Source organism: Vicia villosa, linkage group LG5 (assembly GCF_029867415.1).
Source record: "Vicia villosa cultivar HV-30 ecotype Madison, WI linkage group LG5, Vvil1.0, whole genome shotgun sequence".
Lineage (NCBI taxonomy): Eukaryota > Viridiplantae > Streptophyta > Magnoliopsida > Fabales > Fabaceae > Vicia > Vicia villosa.
In genome coordinates this window covers 59,795,871-59,818,393 of record NC_081184.1, presented here as the reverse complement: position 1 = coordinate 59,818,393, position 22,523 = coordinate 59,795,871, and the positions used below count along the sequence as shown (strand labels likewise).

The 22,523-nt window shown below is 34.7% G+C and overlaps 1 protein-coding gene and 1 pseudogene across 1 annotated transcript; both read right to left on the bottom strand.

Moving 5' to 3' along the window:
* Window positions 1-3,185: 3,185 nt before the first annotated feature.
* On the bottom strand, window positions 3,186-5,702 carry LOC131604716 (uncharacterized; annotated as a pseudogene).
* Window positions 5,703-18,692: 12,990 nt separating this feature from the next.
* On the bottom strand, window positions 18,693-21,108 carry LOC131606663 (expansin-B3-like). Its single transcript, XM_058878839.1, has 3 exons — window positions 20,511-21,108; window positions 19,782-19,911; window positions 18,693-19,283 (listed from the first exon to the last, which is right to left on the bottom strand). The coding sequence occupies exons 1-3, from the start codon at window positions 20,978-20,980 to the stop codon at window positions 19,089-19,091; spliced, it is 795 nt and encodes a 264-aa protein (XP_058734822.1). The 5' UTR covers window positions 20,981-21,108; the 3' UTR covers window positions 18,693-19,088.
* Window positions 21,109-22,523: the final 1,415 nt, after the last annotated feature.

The following is a 22,523-nucleotide window of genomic DNA, read 5'->3' as shown; positions in this document are numbered from 1 at the left end:
AAAGCTTTATGACAATTTCCTACTTCTAGGATTGTTGTCTCCCTGTGCTAACCAGCCTATCATGGCTCTTTTTCAAAAAAAAAAAATCAATGCAGCTTAGGCTCAAAATCACTATTTTCACTTTTTCTGTTTTGAATACGTAAACGTCCCAATGATAATTTTGAATGAACATGTGCATTTGAATATGATTGATGTTTACTAGGAAAAACAGGAATAGCATTCAGGTAATGTCCCAATTATCTGGACATCATCCCATCAGAAGAAAAATCCCAAGAGAAACACATTTCTCAGCAAATTCCTCAAAAAGATTTCTGAACGAAGTGATTCGAGAAATCTTATCCCCCAGCAGGGTTGTTCTAGATTGCTATCCTCAAAAGGTGTGATCTCCACACCTGGGCTTGGTCAGATAGTGCATTGGAGGATTATGCATCTTCCTCATTCCCACTTAAAAGGGCATCAAAATCAGAACTTCCAACTACCTTTCCTTCCCAAGCGGTAGTCAAAGATCCTTCAACAGAGTACCATGGTTCTCAAAGAAGTTCCCCAGCCGAGGGTACTCAAACAAGACAAAAGATCATCAACAATCACAATATAGTCATATCCAGATGACTGGCGGAAATTTATTTTCCCAAATAGAAGCTTGACATCATACATCATATTCATACCTCATACATCATACACATATTCATACACAACATAACATGCATATTTCTCCTTTAGCTCGGGAATATCTTACATTACATGCATCATAAACATTGCATATCACTAACTTGATATTTCAGGCAGACGGATATCTTCGACAAAGATATTCTCAATCACATGCAGTGTTCACCTGAATTCCATGAACGGTTCTCTCAGATATAATCAAGCCGAAGATTCATTCTGATCACTTATCAACTCAAAAACAAGCATTACAGATCTAAAGTCGATACCTCAGACGGTTCCAGAACGATCTACCATTGAAGATCTAAAGTCGATACCTCAGACGGTTCCAGAACGATCTAACATCGAAGATCTAAAGCTGATACCTCAGACGGTTCCAGAACGATCTAACATCGAAGATCTAAAGTCGATACCTCAGACGGTTCCAGAACGATCTACCATCAAAGATCTAAAGTCGATACCTCAGACGGTTCCAGAACGATCTACCATCAAAGATCTAAAGCTGATACCTCAGACGGTTCCAGAACGATCTGCCAATCGAAGATCTAAAGCTGATACCTCAGACGGTTCCAGAACGATCTAACATCGAAGATCTAAAGCTGATACCTCAGACGGTTCCACAATGATCAACTTCCAAAATCTAAAACGGAAAAACTTCGGACAGTTCCGTAACGATCATCCTCCTAGACTTAAAGCGGTAGCCTTGGACGGTTCCGAAACAGTCAACGCAAAGACTTTCAAATCCTTCATCAAGATATAATCAATGGATTCATTCTGATGAACGAACCATCAAATACAATTGCCAGGTGGCATCTGAGAGCCCATCTCAGGTAATGTTTCAATCTGCCAACAACATTTCGCAGACGACATTCAAATGCAACTTCCAACATCTCTTCTGATCAAGGTAAGTGCAAATTTTCAGGGCATCTAAATATTCAATCATCTTCTACCTTCAGATTTCAGACAATCTCTTCAGGTTTAAGAAGATTGAATAGGGGCAACTATTATACCCCAAAATTTGCCCGCATCTTTTTTCAAGAAAACTCCAATCTAAAAATTAAGAGTCTCATATAATCATGGATTTTTATTTCAATAAATATCCTGACATGTGAAATACTTAGTTTTAGAATTTTTCTTATACAGTATTTTGGCCTGCAGTTGAATTTATTCTTACGCAAACGCCAAATACTGTTTATTACTTCACACATGCTATTTATTTATTTACAGATAAATAGTACTGACACAATTGGTCCAGAGTTAAATCTTTTGCAGGCGCAGAATCAGGAAACTCGGACTATACTGGTAACAAGTAGATTATTATTATCTTTTGTTTCCCACTAATTTTTGTACTATATTCCATTATTTTCAAAATCTTTTCAAATCTCTTTTTCAAAAATCAAATCCTAACTTTATTCTATACATCTCTCTTTTTCCCAACACTATCATACACTTTCTTTCAAATCTTACTTCCACTCAAATTTTCCTTTTGTACGGAATCACTTCCTTCCCCAACGTTTCTATCCTTCTTTCCATTCTATAAATACCTCTCATTTTTCCATAAAAATCTCACATCAAATTCTAACTCATCTCTCAAATTTCTACTTCATAACCATCCTTTCTTCTTCCCCGACAAAATGGCGAAGTGGTGGGAAACGTGTTTTCTTATGGTCATCACCATTGCTACGGTGATCATGTCTTTCTTCTGTCTACATAGCCCGGAACACTGTGGACCCGGGATGCTTGCACTCCCAATCATCTACATGTTATTATTTGTAGCATGGGTTATTAATTGTCATTCTTAAAATTCGCCGTATTTCTTATTTTCTTAAATGTACCGTTTATTCGTCGTACTGTTCATTATAGTATGTAATGTTTGTACTGTCAGTATTAAATGTTGTACTATTTGTCATACTATTGCTTAATTATTCTGATAATATTTTGTGTGTTTTATGCCAGTCAAATATTCATTTTTCTGTGCATTAAATGATTTTCAGGGTTATTATCGGTAATTTTGCTCGCGTACAGTAAATATTAGTTATTTATTATGTCTGTGTTTTTAACAAGTCATGTAAATAAACTTTAATTTTTCACATAAAACAAAAACAACAAAAAGAAAATTAACTTTGACTGTTGATTTTTCACTCTAACTGCTACATCAATACCCGAACAGTCAGTTGACAGTCAAACTACTGACAGTACAATTCTCAGTGTTTTGTACCATCAATCAAATCAATCTTTTACAATTCAAAATTCCAAGATTTTTGTCCTAGAAGTCTTTTGAATATCACATGATTAGCAGAGACTCAACACTGCACAAAAATCAGGTACGCTTAACCAGGGCCGGCCCAATCAAATCAGAGACCCTGTTCTAATTTAAAAATAGGCCTAAAGAAAAAAGTTCACATTTAATGATTAAAATGACGTACCAAAAATATAGTTATATATTAACTAAATAGAGCTCCAAAAAACTCAAAGTAATGTTTAAACTATAAATAACATTTCATACAACTTAAAGTTTCTAACTAATTAAAAAGAGCCTTTCTCCTAACACTTTTTGAAGCAAAATCATCAACTAGGTCTTCATATTTTACTCTCTCCAAAAGATCATTTTCAACAGCTATCAATGCTAATCCATTAAGTCTTTCTTGTGACATGGTAGACCGCAAGTAAGTCTTTAATAACTTCAATTTTGAAAAACTTCTCTCCGCAGAAGCAACTGTCACAGGAATAGTCAATAAAATTCTATATGCAATAACTGTATTAGGAAAACAATCCAAGCCTTTTAAAAATAATAATATATCAGTAGGATTTATAATTTCTTCCGGAAACATTTCTCTAAGCGACTTTAACTCCGCAAAAAATCCACTCCCATTAATATCAGATTGCTCATTATGTTTCAATACTCTTTCAAAGTTACTACAACAAGACTTTAAAGTTGCATCATCCAATGATTGTAACTTGTGAGAAGTAAACAAGAAACCAAAAGTAGTTTCATACTCTTGGTATTGCTCAAATCTCTTATTCAAAGAAACAACAGCTTGATCAACAAGGTAAAGAAAATAATTAACCCTAAAAGATTCCTCTTCAGATAGCTCGACTGCTGGAGTACTCAAATTCTCATCAAACTGTCTTTTTCTTTTAATTATACGCCTTTGAGGAAATGTTGGGGTGATATGCAATTCAACCGCAATTTCCTTAGCACTAATCAGTGCCTTATAAAAACCTGTTTCTCTATATCCCTCAAAAAATGAAATCAATCCCTTTATTTTTTCCATAGCAACGTCAATAAGCATATCCTTTTCTTGTAAAAGCTTACTAACAGAATTAATTGCAGATAATATTTCAAACCAAATAATTATAGCCATCAAAAACTCAAAATCACCAAGCTCGTTTGTTGCTAAGGATTTGGCTTCATTTTGTATTTTAGGATCGAGATCATTTTCTGACACTTCAAGTAAAGCTTCTGTAAAATCAGACATTTGTGTTCTTATAGCTTTGACACTTTCTATCCGACTCTCCCAACGAGTGGATGACAACGATTTTGGAGTCAACCCTTTTACATTATCTTTCAAAATTTGCCATCTCTTAGTAGAATTGGCAAAAATTGTATAGATGCGTTGAACAACTCCAAAAAAATTCCTAGCTTTATTACAAGAGTTTGCCATATCACACAATGCCAAATTAAGACTATGACAACCACAAGGAGTATAGAAGGCTCTCGGGTTAACGTCTAAAAATCTCTTTTGTACACCTTGATGCTTTCCTTTCATATTTGACCCATTATCGTACCCTTGTCCTCTCACATCAAATAGGTCGAGACCAAGTTCTTTCAATTCATTTTGTAAAACATCAAAAAGCCCTTGACTAGTTGTATCATTCACTTTTAAAAATCCTAAAAATGATTCCTCAATGCTAACAGAGGTTGAAGAGACATTCACATATCTTATTATCAAAGACATTTGCTCTTGGTGACTAACATCAGGAGTACAATCTAGTATCACTGAGAAATACTTAGCTTGTTTGATTTTACTAATGATTTCAATTTTAATTGCAGAACCAAGCAATGCAATCAATTCATTTTGTATTCTATGCCCAAGATAATGAACATGAACTTTTTGAGATGTAACACGTCTAACATGTTCTTGAATAATTGGGTCAAATTCAGCCAACATTTCAATCAAACCCAAAAAGTTGCCATTGCTATCTTCGTACAATTTCTCTTTAGAACCACGAAAGGCCAAATTATGTTTAGCAAGAAATTTCACTATTGAAATAACTCTTTTTAAAACTTGTTTCCAGTGATCCTTTTCTTTCTCAATTAATCTTTGAGTCGTTTTATCAATAGTTTGAAATTTTTGCAGCCTTTAACGATACTCATACCAAGTAGTCATATTCTTAACATGTTCCATGCCTAACTCATGCTCTTTAATTCTTGCACCAACATGTGACCAATCACTATAACCCTCATTTGCTAATAGTCCCCTACCAATCCCATTTTTGAAAACTTTACAACAAAAACAAAATACTCTATCAAGCTCTTTCGAATAAACAAGCCAATCTCTATCACACATCTCTCCATTTGCTAAAGCTCTAGTATACAAATTAGCTGTAAAGCGTCTATTCAAATTATCTCTAGGACCCTTCACAATGGAATTATCTCTTTTAGGACCTTTTGCAACCAATAAATCAATCAATTTAGGTGGAAGGCGCTCCCAATTTCTTGGATCAAATATATCATAATCAACATTATCATCATCATTATTCACTTCAACACTATCAACATTATCATTTTCAATTTGCACACTATCAACATTATCATTTTCAATTTGCACACTATCAACATTATCATCTTCAATGGGCACATTATCAATAATTTCAACATCAATATTATCAACATAATGACTTTCATTTGAAATTTGTGGTTCTTTTATCAAGAATTTTTCAAGAGCTCCTGCTTGAGATTGAATTAACTCTTCAATTTTTTTCTTTTTCTTACGCTTATCATTTCCACATTCATACTTTCTATTCTTAGGAGGCATGGTAAAAAAAACCTGAAATATCGCAATATGTCTCTTGTGTCCGCCGATGATCGACTTCGCAATATTTACCAACAACCGATCTACTAGTAGTCCCGTAGTGAAATTATATTCCTACAATAAATTATTAAAAATTAATACCAAAAATTATGTTTCATTCTAAAATAAAATTAAACATTAATACTAAAAAAAGTTAAAATAAAATTAAAGAACAATGTATGTTTCAGTTTCTTTCTCCAATTAATTTAAGAAATTAGTGAACAAAATGTTAAACTTAAAGAACAACACAACCACAAGCACAGCTTTTCATTGTTAGAAATTAATATAACATAAGGGCTATAATTTAGAAAAACAAACAAAAGTAACTTACAGAAGATTCTAACCTATGCTATGGAGATTAACTTTCAATTTCAGTGGTAGAAGTGGGTTTCGTTTCGTTTCGTTTCCAGTTTCGGTGGTAGATTATCCTTCAATTTCTGTTTCGGAGGAAGTGGGTTTGGTTTCCAATTTTTTAGGGCAGACAGAATAAAGTGTTTCAGATTTTATATTTAATATTTTATTATATTTTTGTCTTTACCTAACTACAGTAAAAAAAATGGGGCCTAAGTAAATTGGGGGCCCAGCGCTACAGGGCATGCTGCGCCTGCTTATGGCCGGCCCTGCGCTTAACTGTCTCCTACACAAACAGTCCCTGACTAGGGTTTTCTTGTTTTTACAGGAGAAACAAGTTTTTGAGACCACAAATGGATTTCATGGACATCCATATACCTCAAAGTACCATCACACAAATTTTCAGACTTCAATTCACTCAGACGCACCGTCAGCAGCTCAAACAGTCAACAGACGACCCGTTTGACCAAAAAAGTCAACAGACAGTCAAAAATGAAATTTTTTGTCAAAGTCCATATTTTTTCAAAGGATTCATCATTTATTCATTGGATGATCATAATTCATCAAGGAAAGATCAAAAATCAACAAAACCCTAAGATTCAAAATTAGGGTTTTTGCCTGAAAATGTCAACTCAACTTTGACTGGTCATAACTCTCTCATCCTTCATCCAAAAAATTCAAACCAAAGCTCATTTTGAAGGAAATTCAATTATCTTTCAAATGAAATTGATCCCATGGTCATTACATTCACCATTTGAAAAATATGAACAAAGACATTACAGGTCATTTTCAAAGTCAACAAAAAGACACTTTTTTCAAAAGGACACACAAGGAGAATCAAAAATCATTTTGACATGAGACCAAAGGCAATGGTTAGAGGACTCTTTGAGGTTTCCAAAAAGTGCAAGATCTCCTTCATATGACAAAAATTGAGGGATTTACACCTTGTTGAGGTTGGCTAAATTTTGGGAAAATGCATAAAACCAACATTGCTCAAAAATGCATTTTTTCCAAATGGGGCCAAATTTTCATGGTTCAAACATGTTTGCCATGATATTATGGGCCTCCCACGACCAAGACAAATCCCACACCATTTTTATCCATTTTTGGCTTAATTTTATCTTATTTTAAGATTAAATGGAAAAAGAAAATGGATGGATAATGGATAGCTTAGTTTCTAAGCATGAGTCATCCAAGAATCTTCAATTTTCTGCAGAAGATTGAGGTACAAGGAAAGAGCATTGAAGAGAAGCAAGACTTGGTCAACAATTCAAAGGTTTTAATATAAAAAAATCAAGAATTCAACAAAGGCAACTAAAGGCTTCTTGGCTTCAATTCTAAGCACAACATAGCCTATATAAAGGCTATAACACTTCACAAACAAGAGAGCACGAAATCATAGCCAAACTTTTGCTTGTAACACACTTGTAATCACTTAAACTTTTCAAAGAAATCTCAAATTCGAATTTTGAATTCAAGTCATTTTCAATACAAACTAAGCATTCAAACACCTTCCTCAAGCATCACTGAACATATTCCAATCATTTCCAAGCCTTGAAACTCACTGAACTAAGCACTACAGGTCACGATTTGCACGAACTAAAATCAACTTGTATCTCATAATCCATGCATATTTAGCAAGATGTAGACATATATTTGTGTTTAGTTTGAGGTCCTAATCGTTTCTGGAAACTTAATTGAAGTTTGGACGCCTATACGAAGGATTACCATTTTAGGGTTCGAACCTTTAAATTTGGGGTTTTACGATCCATGCAAAATTATGAACTCTAAATAGTACCATTAAACTCACGTGAACAAGACAAACTGAACCATGGCATCGCGCCAAATTTATATTAATGTTTGCTTGCATTCGTTATTTTCAACAGGTGTAAAAGGTTGGAGTTTTTACACCACCTCCAATTGAGAGGTGTAAAAGATCCATCCTGAGGAAGAAGATGATGTGTGGCGTCCTCTGATTGGCTGGAGGGGGCGCGCGTGTTTTTTAAACTGATCTTGGATTCAGTGTTTTGCAGGTGTTCCACGTGCTATGGTCCCTCACTTTAATCACCTTCTGATCCACTTGCCAGCTCATCTAATGTTCCAAAATACGCAGCTACACCATGTTCCCTCATGAATTTCCACATCTGATTAGTATCCTTTTATTTTCTATTTTATTTTAATTTCTTTGCGAAATTAATTAAAAATAGTTTTAAAAATCCAAAAAATACACAAAAAATATTTTTAAGTTTCTAAAATAATATATTATTTTCTGATATAAAAATATTTTATTTTCTTCATAATTTAAATATTTTGCATAATTAATTAGTATATATTTATATATTTGCTTTTTAATTATTTCAACCAATCAAAAAATCAAAAAAAAAATTGTTCTTCATATTAAATATAGTTTATATATTATAAGCTAATTTTGTACGTATTTTGAATAATTTTCTCTTTAAGTTTTAATTATTTGTGTAATTATTTGCATAATTATGTGTTAATTAACTTAATAAATTTCAAATCAACTTCAAAAATTCCAAAAAAATTAGTTTTGTTTTAAAATTAATTAGCAAACATTTTGAACATATTTTGAACTTAATTTTTTAGGTTTGAAATTTATTTTCATCTTTTTTCCTCATTTTATTTTAATTAATCATGCATTAATCATAATTAAAATAAATCATAAAAAATCCAAAAACATGTCCTTTATTTTCTTGCAATTTTAAATTCCTAGATAAATGTATAGGTTGTCAAATCCATGTAAATAGCGTAGTTTACATTTCCTGCAAATTGATGTAATAGCGTAGATTTACTTTCCGCATTTTACATTTCCGCATTTTAAATTCCAGCACATATAAACTGCGTGTATGCCAAAGATAAAATTGAACTGTTAGATCACTAACTTCAAAGATAAAATATCTGAATTCAAACACAATCACACTTGCACCTCCTAAGGTAATCCCTTCTCATTCTTTTCAAAATCAAAGTCAGAATTCTACTGTTTCGAGTACAAAGTCGAACCTTTTGTTTGTATCCGGTGAAAGGATAGATTTTTAAAGGAAATAGGATAAAGACCTTACAACCCAAGGTAGACCTCCTAATTTGCTTGCTCAAATCAAAACAAACAAAATTCTCATACACTGTTGTTTTTTCAAAATCAAACCTACAAAAAAGACAATACTTTGTATATATCCAAACAAGGATCATTACGAAGTTAACGTTCTTTTTTCAAAAGCATCTTTTGAAAGATAAAAAACATTTTGTATACATCCGCACAAGGATCATTACAAAGTCAATTTACAAAGGTATTTCAAACCACATACGAGCATTTCAGAGCAATTGAAAACAAGTGAGCTAAGCAAACTAAAGAGCCCATGGATAACCATGGATACAAAGGGTGCTAACACCTTCCCTTTGTATAACCTACCCCCTTACCTAGAATTTCTTAAAGGTCTTTTTTCTGTTTCTTTTATAAACCTTTCCTTATGAGGCTTATGTTCGCATTCTTGCGTATAGTGTTGTTACGATACCCTTAGTTCAGATAGCTAGTGCCTGACAACACACCCTTACTCGAACTTAGAAACCCTCTTTGCCCAAAGCCTGTAAACACCAGAATTTTCCTTCATCTACTTCTAAAGAGTTGTTGCTTGAGGACAAGCAAAGGTCTAAGTGTGGGAGGATTTGATCGCACTGAATCGCACTATGTTTCTGGCTTGAATATCACATGTTTTCCTTAGTTTTTATTATCATTTTCTCGTATTATGCTTCTATTTCCTTTCTTTTCAGGATTCTTGACCTTTCGGAGCCTTTAGTGAAGAAACGAGCCAAAAAGCCAAGAAAATAGGGTTTTTCAAGAAGATTCACACTTGTGGCGTTCAGCACCGCGCCGGCTATAAGGGACGCTATGATGTGGCCTACTCCATGATGGGGCCAACTTCCACGATCCCACAATCATGTCTGTTACCCAACACCGCGCCCATGGTGAGGCTGCCGCGCCCGCAGCCTTCACAAAGTAGTTCCCGTTCAGAAGGAGTTAAGGGGCACTCTTGTCCTTACGCACCTCAAGAATCATCTATATATAGTTTTCGATTTTCATTCTCTAGTTTCATCCAAGCTTAGTACAAACTTAAGCCATATTCTATCAGTTTCTGTAAAGTAGTAGTCTCTTCAAATCGGGGAGTTATTACGGTGTAGATTGAGTTATAATCGAGTCTTGGAGCACTCTGGTGGAAGTTCATCATACCAGCCTTCACTTTGTATCAGATTCAAATCTCCGATCGGAGTAAGGTTATATTTAATTGCTTTATTTATCTTCTTGCTCTTACCATAGTCTACATGTTTTATAGACTTTAAATTCTCTTACCATAGTCTACACGATTTTATAGACTCGCACCCTTTTTTATTACTCGCTCTTATCATAGTCTACATGTGTTATAGACTCGCACTTATTATTTATGGCTAAATTATAAAGGTTTGAACGTAATGATTGTCATCATGATTGTGCTCCAATTATCATGCTAGTGAAAATACTCTGGAGATGTTTTGCTTTTAACTTAAGTCAATTTGTGTTTAAATGTTTATTGGGTAAGATCGAAAGTCGTCCATATCAATAATATGACTTGATTATTATTTAACCAAACAAAAGAAGCGAAAATGATTTGGTTGGTTAAATAGGAATCATTAACTCTTTTTAGAAAACGATTTTGAAACTATTTTTGGACGCGTTTGTAGGTTTGAAATCTGACTCTTGGCCAAAAGCCAAAAGTCTCTTTAAGTTAATCTTTCCAAGTCAAAATTACTTTTCTGTTAAGTCAAAACTATCAATTTCTTAAAAATAGGTTTACCTCTTTAACGCGGAAGGCACCATTTATATGTGACAATAAAGGAAGTTAATTTAAAGAGTAAATTTGGTTCTTAGTAGCCAAAAGCTACAAGTTCCCGTTAAATTGATTCTTTGCTACGAATAGAAAATACTGCCCCATGAGTCGTTTCATTTATGCATGTCTGGATCATAGTTTGAGTTCATGATTTACATTCTAACCTATCGCTTAAATTGTTATTCACTTCGCTCACTTACCTTATTGCACTGCACTCACAATAATATTCTTGGTCACCTTAGATAAGCACCTTAGCAATAGAGTTAATAGATTGACGATTGGTCTCTGTGGTTCGATAATCTTATATATTACTTCAATAGGCTGTGCACTTGCAGTTCTATATTTAGGCTATACGTAAACAACCCATCAGTGACGCATCACAATATACCATAAACGGTTATGCTAGATTCGAAAAAATCGAGATAGGAGCACTAGTCAACCTCTTCTTCAACTCTTGGATACCTTCCTCACATTTCAAATCCCAAACAAACACTTGACTCTTCCTTGTCAACTTAGTTAACGGCAATGCTAACTTAATCCAATCAAAAATCACACTCGTTAAGTACCCCTCAACCTCAGAATCACTAATGTACTCATACATTACTATTCATCTCGTCCCAAATCAAAATCCTCATCGTGGCAAAAGACCATGACAACATTCATAACTCGTGGTTTTACTCCAAATTCCATGACATCTTTCACGTTAAAATATCACTCCACTCGAAATCTCAACAAAGTTTTCCTCACATCAATAGGTGACAGAAATCCTCTACAATTCTTCTTTTATACATGTCGTTGCTTTGGCGTCACAAATACGACTTCAACCGTTCTAAAGTTTATTTCACTTTTACTAATAATTCACTCCTCACTAAAATCCATCGGCACTAAAATCATCTTTATTACCAAACATCTCATCAACTTATTCATCAACTGCATGTTCTACTCAACTTCGTTTCAAACAATCGCGGCAGTAGGCATTCCTATTCAACAGTTTCACGCTTCCTTACCCGACTTCAGAATCTCTCCTTATAGGATCACTCTACTGTTTTTATAACTCTCCCATAATGGTAGAACATAATCTCTCCTCTTTGTAGGTTCAAACGGCACATTAATCCGACACTCGGAACTCAAGATATGAATTTTCCAACGTCATCCGAAATGCAACCTCGACATCATGCAGCGACACTCTATATGATATCTGCAAAACTCCTCAAATGGTACATTTAATTCCTAAAATCTCTTATCAACAAACCTTTTAATTATTCCTTCAATCTGTTCAACTCTAACACTGACATCCCGTGCAGTACCAACAAACAAGTCTAGTTCTAAGAACAAGCGTAACCTCAACTTCACCTCTTTCCAACATCATCCTGTCACAATTAAATATGTTACAGCTACTGCAACCATTTTTATAACAAATTTCATCTCGTTAGCTTTCCGACGCTTCAAACGGAACTCAAATTGAATGTCCAGAACTCCAGTTATGAATTTTCGAAGTTTCATAACGATTCAACAATTTTCCTGCGTTTTGCTTACGGAAATTCCGCTCGAAAACTCATTCTTTTCAAATCAATCATATTCTAGACATCCCCTTATCATATCTCTTCGCTTCCAAACTTCTTATGACTTGAGCAACACATTCCATCTCCGAAGTTCGATTTCTGAAACATCACGACATCAATCCTTTTTGCAAACTTGCAACTGAACCTCTTCCGAGAAGCAAGGCTTCTCCCCCACTTCGCTCAAACCAACTTCTGCAACAAAACAAACAAATACCGACAATGATTCACTCACATGTCGCGTACCAAGGGATCATAAGCCGACAATATTCAACTGTCGCGCAACTCAACTAACTCGACAATTGGTCGGACGGACCAACCTACTCTGATACCTTTATTATAACTCCCTTCTAAACCCCGCAGAAATTATATAAAAATCAGAGTAAAACATAAAAACAAGGGTGCCACAATTAAAATAAATCCATTTATCTTAAGTCAATTGTCATGCTACATACACTTAGGAACAAATCATCAAATTATCATAATCACGTTTCTACACAACGGAACACTCTTCAATGGATAAGCATAACATCATCTATGCAATATCCCACAAAATAAATCCAAAACAAATAAATAGAGTTATAATCAAAACTCTATACTAGCGTTCCCCCAGTGTTACAAGATCAGACCATGACTGACACTACCCAAAATAACGGATAACTCTATGAGTCATCCTTACCGAGCACTACTGTTGCTACTCCTCAATCTGAAAAAATGTCAACAAGTAAGGGTGAGTCTCATTCTCAATTAAACAATGTTATCCATTCATAAGCAACAAAACATCATAATATATTATTCACCCAATTCATCATATAATCATATTTCAATCATCATTCATCAACCACAACAAATACACACCAAACATAACACTGAATCATTTCAATCATGTTATGACATCAATGCATATGACCAACTGACACTATGCATGTGGTACCAATAAACCGTGGAACTAATCCACCTGACCGATCTATAACTTATTGAGATACGCCCAACCGACACATTCCATACAATGAGAATTATGTCCACCATTGATCCAAACATCATCGGGATCCATCACCGAATGCATATGAATGAATGCACACATATAACATACTTAAAAACATCACTGATCCGATGCACCACATCGTCTCACCATAACTCACCATTTTCATCACCGACAAAGTATGTACATGTTTTCACAATCATTCAACCATTTACGCATTCATCACGATAACCATAACAATAACCACCATCCATCTATCATATTACGCTGAAACATTGCCATATTCACTCAATCACACATATGAACAATATTTTATTTCACAAAGCAATTCAATCAATTTTAGAAATAAGTCAGGCCACCTCCCATCTCACCAATTCATCATATAAAATATTTACTTTGCTATACAACACCCAAAACGGCACTAAGAAAGGATACACGAATCAAAAGATACGCTATTTCAAAGTTCCAATAATTTTCTGCACTACAGGGTCTGCTTAGCGACCACTAGCGCGCTTATGGGACAGAAATTCAACAACCCCGCTTCAAGTGAAGCATCACAGAGGCGAACCATATTGGGACCTCCGCTTAGTGGAATGGCTCCGCTTAGCGAGCCCTTTTATTTTCTAAAATACAAACAGCATCCGCTTAGCGAGCCTAGCTCCGCTTAGCGGACGTGCAATTCTGCAGATTCTCAGGTCCGCGACAGACCTGCGATCTCACACATCCTCAACTCAAAATAAATTCCAAACACCAATTATAGACATATAATCATCAATTACCATGTCATACATCATAATACATCAATGCAACACATTATTAACCAACAATTCATGCAATTTCATCAATTATAACAATCCTAAACCTAATAATTTCAATCCCAATATACCCAGTTGAATCAGATCATATACCAATTCTATTGCCCATAATTACATAACATAAATTAACCAGAAGATTCCCCCCTTATCTTAGCTAAGAATCTGGACTTTTCCTCTTCTCCATCAGACTCGTGAGCCTTTTTTCTTCAAATTCAGCAAGAATCTCCAATCTTCAAACTCGTTTATCTCCCTCATCAAGAACTTCCCTGACACGAATTAATATATCAAATCGAAAGAAATTTCGTGTAGAATCCGAATCTTCAAGAATTACCTGATTTGGAGCTACGAGCAGAAAGTTATGACTCATTTTGTGAGGGCTGCACCATGAATACGAAAATGAGTTTTGTCCATGAGTTCTTCTTCTCTCCCTCTTAGGTTTTCCTCCTCTATTTCTCAATTTACTCTTATTTCCTTGTTTTATGAAAACATAACATAATTTAGTAATGGGCTCAACAACTTAACACCCCCTCATTACTAAATACCACACTTGGCCCAAAGACCAATATTCCATAATTCCTCCATTTAGTTCAACGAAAATACTAAATAATTATAAATAATAATTTAATTTCCGATTAAATTAAAATTAGAAAGTATGGGGCGTTACAACCCAAGCAAATGTTGCGTACCCTTTTTAGTTAAACTTTTCAATCAAAACTATTTTTCAACTGAGTAAAAGGTTTAATTTCTTCAAAAAAGGATTTACTACTTTAACGCAGTACACAACTGTGGAACGTGACAACCACTGAAAATTCTGGTATGACAGACTCAAATGTCATTTCCGATGTCAAGACATCTGATCTGTTATTAATGTAGCAGAGGAAGAATAGAGAGATCCCCCCAATTTTTAATTAATCCTAGACAGAAGTCAATGAGACCTGGGATCACATATGTTTAGTCAATATAACTAGCTTGTAAAGATTATATGGTTCTGTAAAGGAACAACTAACACTTTTGAACCTGATGTTATTAACGATGTTATAACATCCATGACTGAACAAACAACACAATGCAGAAGATAAATAACATAGTTAATTGTTAACCCAGTTCGGTCTAACTACCTACTATGGGGGCTACCAAGCCAGGAAGAAGATTTCACTATCAGCAGTACTATTTTATGTAAACAACCTCAGGTTTAGAGATAAACAACCTCTGGTTTACCTAGTCACTACCCAATGCAACCTTTATCTCAGAACTCCGTCCAAGACAAGAGAACCTCTGCTCACTCCCTAGTGATACCTAACTGTTACAACACAGCAACAACTATTTACACAATTAACAATGAACAATAACTTGATCTTGCTTCACAGCTTCGATCAAGAATACAATACTCAACTCTTACCTACAGGTTTCGATTGAGGACAATCACTTCTCTTACCTACAGGTTTCGAGAAGGACATGGCAGCCATCCCACAACCTGGATGGTCTACCTATAGAAACCCTAATGACTACATTGTTTCTAAACAAAGTTTTCTATGCCAATCTTCTGATCGGATTCTTCAAATATTCTTTAGACCTTTAAATTTGCGACGCATAGGATTACAAAATATTCCAAGAATATTCTGTATCTGTTGAGTATCAAACTGAATCTTCCTTCCAGTTCTGCAGGCGCGATGTCATGACATTCCATATAACATCTTGCTTGTACCTATTTTGTTTTTTTTTATATTTGCAAGATTCACAATGCATTATGTTTTGCTGCTTATTATGTTTAAGCCAAACATGGATGTCAATCAACCAATAAAAGCACTAAAACCACGATAAAGATTAGAGAGTAAAGTTTGGTTTTGAATACGCAAAAGCGATAGTTTCTGTTCAATTAAGTCTTTTACAAGGTAGAAAATATTGCCACGTAAGTAATCCTATTTAGAAATACCGATGCAACATTCCAGTATTATTTCCCTGAATTTATTAAAAGCTACTATTTTATTTTGTTATGCCTATTCCAATAGAAAACGATAGATTGACCATTAGGTCTCTGTGGGTTCGACAATCTTTTATATTATTCTAATACACTTCGTATACTTGCGGATACACGCGATCAAGTTTTTGGCACCGTTGTCGAGGACCAATTGCGTCAAATATCGTAACCTTGTTGTTACACCGTCTAGATTAAGGTACCCTTATTCCTACAATCCTAGATAGATGAATTATCCAAATCTTTAGGGAACTACAAAATTCTCGTAAATTCGATCTCGAAATACTATAGGAAAATTTTGTTGAAACACAAACTCTCTCTAGAATCCCACAATTAGCAGCAAAATAATGAAGACTAAAATCTCCTTGCTTGCACATGTACCTTTAGGACCCCGCCCTCTCAGCCCAGATTGTTGGATCACATCCTAAACCCACTGCTCGACAGGCTGCGGCAAACCCATAATCTTACGAATATGGTTTATTCATTTAAAGTATCATGTTCCTGCAGAAAAATAAATCATCGTCGGACACTTCAAATATTATAAAAAACGTGTTTCAAAGAATGAATACAATTGAATTTTACCTCTTCGTCCTACACATGCCTAGCAGCACGGTCCGAATTTACAAACAACAATGATAAGTCCAACGGGCCTCCTCTAAACCCCTAGGGTGCCGCCTTGGGTGCATTGGGTGCCTCAACATGTAACGAAGAGGCTTTAGGCGCATCAGGAGGTGGCACCACCCTCCCACGAGAAGACAAAGGATGAGATGCATGAGCCCTAGAAGTTGACGCCTCCACGTCAATCGAACTAGAACTGTTTGGTGTCTGGGATCATCGAGTTATTTCCTTCTGAACTGATGCATGTTACACAACTCTGTCATGCCTCAATCTATCTTGGATATCAATCATAATGCCTATAATTAAACCACACAAGCGTTTTACAGATGAAATACAATGAAATGAAGCCAAACAATGCAGACATAAAAATTTAGAAATGCATCTCCAATTTCTAGAAAAACGTTGAACAAATCCGGAGATGCATCTTTGTAATGTTCGACAACTCTAAAAGGACGAAAGTGGTAGAAATGCAGTCCAATTCAACATAAAAAAAATGCATTGATCATTTAAACTAGTTATCAAACACATTACTCGTTTAAATAGCATATCCAAACTACCTATAACATAATCTAATACTCAATTTCTACAAATGTATATTGAAATCAAAAAAATATAGAGAAACAAAAAACTTATTAAATATGAGTTTGATGTTGAGCTCTTTGATCAATTTGACGTTGATGGTAAAAATTTGGAAGTGTGTTGAATGAGTTTGAGAGTTTGTAAGTTTGGAGAGTTTCATAGTCGAGAGGTTTTGAGAGTTTGAGAATTTAAGAGTTTTGAGAAGTGAGGAAAAAGAAAAGACTTTGACGCATATTTGATTAAAATAACGTTCAAAGATGTATCTCCGTAAGTTATATGGAGATGTATTTCTATAATTTTTGATATAGCCTTAACGCCTGGCTAAAAACAAATGTGAATAGGGAAATGTCATAAGCTATATTTCTAAATTCTAGAAATAATTTTGGTTTTTCACTTGAGTGAAGAAGTAATGCTTTGGGTGCAATAAGCAATCCCCTAATTCATATTTATTTCTTCCATTGATAATCGAAACCATCTTTTAATAATTTCTTAGCATTTTTATATCATAATTTTATTACCATCTCATGTTATGCATTTAATCGAAGTTTTTCTTTCTAATAAATCAACATATGACAAGGCTGATTTGCTATTCCACTTTCACCTTGTTAAAATTCTCATCACACTAGTGCACCTTTGAATTGTGATTTTGTTTCTTGTCATTTCTTGTTATTTCTCTTTAGGAAAGACTTTGTAATTGTTTGAAAATCAAACGATTGTTGATCGAATTTCAGAAATGTCCTGATGTAAGGTTAATGATTTTAAAAGAGAATTTAAAACAATTGGATATAGTTATGATGAAATTGTTGGATTAAAATTTGAGTTTCATTTAAAAAAAAAAAATGGAAGAAAATCCAGTTTTATACCTGGTCTGGTCCTAACAAAAACTGGTTTTTGGTATGAAATGGTTTTAAACCGACTTTATCCAAATCTAAAGTGGTTTTTACAAAAAAAAAAAAAAAAACTAGCATTATTGAAGTAGTTTTAAAAACTGAATTGACCATATATTTGGCTGGTGTAATAATCATGCACACTCCTATCATTAACTTTTGTAAATAAACAAAATTAAAATTTGTAAATGGAAATTTATATGACCAAAATTTGAAAGATTTTTCAAAAAATATTAAAAATGAAAATTGATATATTAAAAAGGAGACAAAAACATAGTTAATCCAACATAAAATTTAAAGACATTCAAAGGTTTGGATATAAATATTCATTAAAGGCCTAACTGGCTCAGTACACACATTCAACTCCTTATAAAATTAAGGATACTACCCTACACGCTCTCTCTCCGATTTTGAAGAGGGCTACATATGACATTTACTACCACAAGTAACACACCATAAAATTAGGTATGGAAACAAAAAAAGAGAAACAAGAAAAGGGAAATACCATTGAATGCCCTTGTGCAATCTAATGGCTACTTTTCTTCTAAAAAAAATACAAGTGTATGCAAACTAAGGGAAAGAGGGTTGGGAACCCATGAATACTATTTTTGTGTTATGGGACGTGACCATTTAATTAATTAAACTAGGTAAAATGTGGTTATTACTTACCCACTATAGGAAGGATCCTTGATTGCAAAGGATGTGTTTTAAGGGTAGAAATTTAGGCGAGAAGTGTAAGTGGCCTTTGGAACCCAATTGCTAGGAATAACATCCCTAGCTGATAGGGTTCTACCAGTGGAAGAGCTGAGTTTAACAGAGTATGGTCCCCTTAAAGGTCCCCCAATAATGCACCAATTTGCACCCCACACATGATTCATTTGCAGCCACTCACTAGAACCATTCTGTCAACAAAAATTAAAAACAATAGTATAAAGTTAGGTTCATTGCTCAAACTGCTTATAAAACTTATATGACTCCAACCCCATTATAGAGTGAGGAATGCTAGTTAAAGATGGTAGGTCCCATATCACATGCTGAGTGCAGAAAATAGTAGCAATAGTAAAGAGAAAAAGCAGCATGAGGAAGAAAAGAAAATACACTGATAATATACTAATTAATACTAGGAGAGAAGAGGTCTCTCTCTCAATTGCAAAAGATGGTGAAAGAGTGGGACAAATGCACGTGATTTAATAGACACGCCCCCAAAATTTGGAATACTTTAACTCTCTGGTATGAACGGAAAGATTACTACAAATATTTCCAGTCAAAATCTGCAACAGTTTTCAAGATTCATTGTTCCAAAGATTTTTGCACTTTATATTACTAGTTAAATAAATCAAGTATACATTAGCAATAAAAATAAACATAAACTTAAGCAAGAGGAAAACAAAAGTGCATACTTCTCTTATATGCATGGTGCCTATATCTCCTTCTGCGTCTTCAAATTCAACCAGAAGTGATAACCAAAATGGCGTGGAACCTTCGTTAACATGGAAGGCAATTTTTCTCCCTGGATATTTACACGGAGTTCTGCATTTCACACAAGACAAAATTCATTTATTAGAAAAAATTGATGTTTAAAACGTGTCTTTCCCCTTAATCCACAAAACAAAAAGGTTGCAATGTCCAGTTAAGACAGCTTAATTGATAGATGTGCATGGACTTTAGATGTAGAGGCGTGAGTTCAAACACTTCCACTATATTCCTCTTTAAAGGATAAATTTCAGCCGCTAGGCTACTTGAAAACAAAAGTTGCATTGCACTGAATTGAATCGCATCAATCATGATTCAGCATAGAATGCACTTATGCATTATTTACCTTAATTTATAGAAACAAACAGAGTAGGGGAAACAGAGATAAATCATTTATCCTTAAAAGGAATCTAAGGTGAGTTATTATATTATATAAATAAACCAAAGAACAAAAAAGAAAAGGAATGAAAAGTCAATTGTTTGCACCACATTAAACGAGAAAAGAACAGAAGTCGTCAAAGGTAAAGTTCAGAAAGCAACCCATCAAAAAACCAGTGATACTTTACTTTCTTTTTACTTTTGTATAAAACAAAAACCATTATTTTACTTTATTTCATGAAAAGTAAGGTTGTAAACAGAAATTACTTTAATATTACCTTCGGTAAATAACAGGAATTTGACCGCGGTTTCTGAGCTGACCATTCTCGCCGGAGATAGCCATGTGTCCAAAAGCAGCGCCGCTGAGATCAAAGTGGGTGGAGTCAGTGGGGCAGCCAGGGCACTCGTCGGTGATTATGACCGTAACTGCTCGCCTTGAACATATGCTATTATCTAAGCACTTCACTTTGTAACACGCACCACAACCTTCCCCTTTCATAAACAGTACTGAACCAACCGCCCCTACTCTCGCCCTCAACGGCTTCACGTCCACCAACGTACCGTATCCACACGCTCCACCGGTACTTCCGTCTCCGTTGGGGTCACCGTACCAGGTGGCGGTTCCAGGATACCAATGCATGTCGAGGGTATGGTGCTGAAGTTGTCCCGCCGCAGTTGGCAGAAGGGCGAGTTTCAAGGCCAAGCCGAAGCAGAATAGCCTCAGATTTGAGCTAAGTTTGAGCTGCATTGTACGCACCACGGCTGTTCGGAGCTCTGCCGACAGTTTGGTGGCGGTGGAGAGAGAAAGCGGAGGTGATTCGGATTCTGTCTGTTGTGGCGTTTGTGTGTAGGTTGGACCGTTAGAAGAGGGTTGGTTTCTTATAATACAGCAGCGCGTGATTATTTTGACCCATTTATCCATTAGTTTAGTGTTTATTTACGGAAGAGTACCACTGAAGCGCACAGTGTAGGTCCCACCGGCACTTAAGGCGTTGATTCCGCATATGCGCGCCAAAAATAAAGAACCCAGGGGTGTGTTGGTCATTCCACTGCAAAGCTGAGAACAAAAGTCAGCAATTATGTTGATTTTGCTTTTGCACATTTTCTTGCAGAGATAATCTTTTCTTATTGGTATAGCTCGCTTCTCTGAGATTTAGCATGTGGAGTAATCATTTTCGGTTTAAGATATTGGGGGCAATTAAATCATTTTTAGGGACACTAGTCGATATAAATATTAAATAAGTATTGTATGATTATGGTTAAAAAATTATATAAAAATATATATTAATAAAGAGAAAAAATTTCTTAAATGATGATTATCATATCAATATTAATTTAATTTATCAAGTTGTAGATGTTGTCATGATAAATATAGAAGTTATATTAAGTAAAAATAAACTTTAAATAATGTATCAAAGCAAATTATTAAAAAATTGTATTAAACTATATAATAACAAATTATTAAATATGAATCAATATATTATTTTTTTTAACACAATTAACAAATTGAGGTATATATCAATAGTGGGAAATTAATTATTATTAAAAACAGTTGATTATATTTAGTTCTGCATGCAAATAAAAAGGCAGTTTAGCACTTTCCAATATCTTTTGCACGTTTACCTACTAAAAGGAAATCTAACAGGTAATGGACGTTTGAGTGTATTAGTGGTTAAAAACCTATTAAAATTAGACTATTAGTATCAAAAACGAAATCTAATCCATCATTGGGAAGAAAAATGGGTAGCTTCTCTCAAGTTGCCAAAGCATGCAGGTGGTAGATTAACTTTTTCTAAATCCAATCTTTTTCTTTCGTTTTTTCTAAAGAGTTTGATTTTGATTGATGCTTGTTTCTGATTATGTAAATCGTTGAAATTTATTGTTGTTGAAGATCGATTGGAACGTTTCGCGATTAAAAGGAAGATGGAACGAACATCCAAGCTACTGCGTATGAGGTTGAAGTTGAAGAAAAAACGGATTACGAAGATGTGCAGTGAGTGGGCTTTACATGTAGTGAACAGTATTGCATGCGGCTGGGAAAGGGAGAGGAAGATGAAGAACATATCAAGGGTGTGGCAGAAGGAGATGCTTGCAATCAAATGGACGGGAAAGCATCAGGCAATGAGAGCTGGTTTGGGGTTTGCTTTAGTTGAAGACGTTCAATTTGTAGCTGATGTTATGGGCAGTGTGGGACTGGAGATCAAACCTAGAATGATAGAAATATCCAATGTAGTGTCTATTGGGAAGATCTACTTTGAAAATGAAAGGTATAACATTATTATTCAACGATT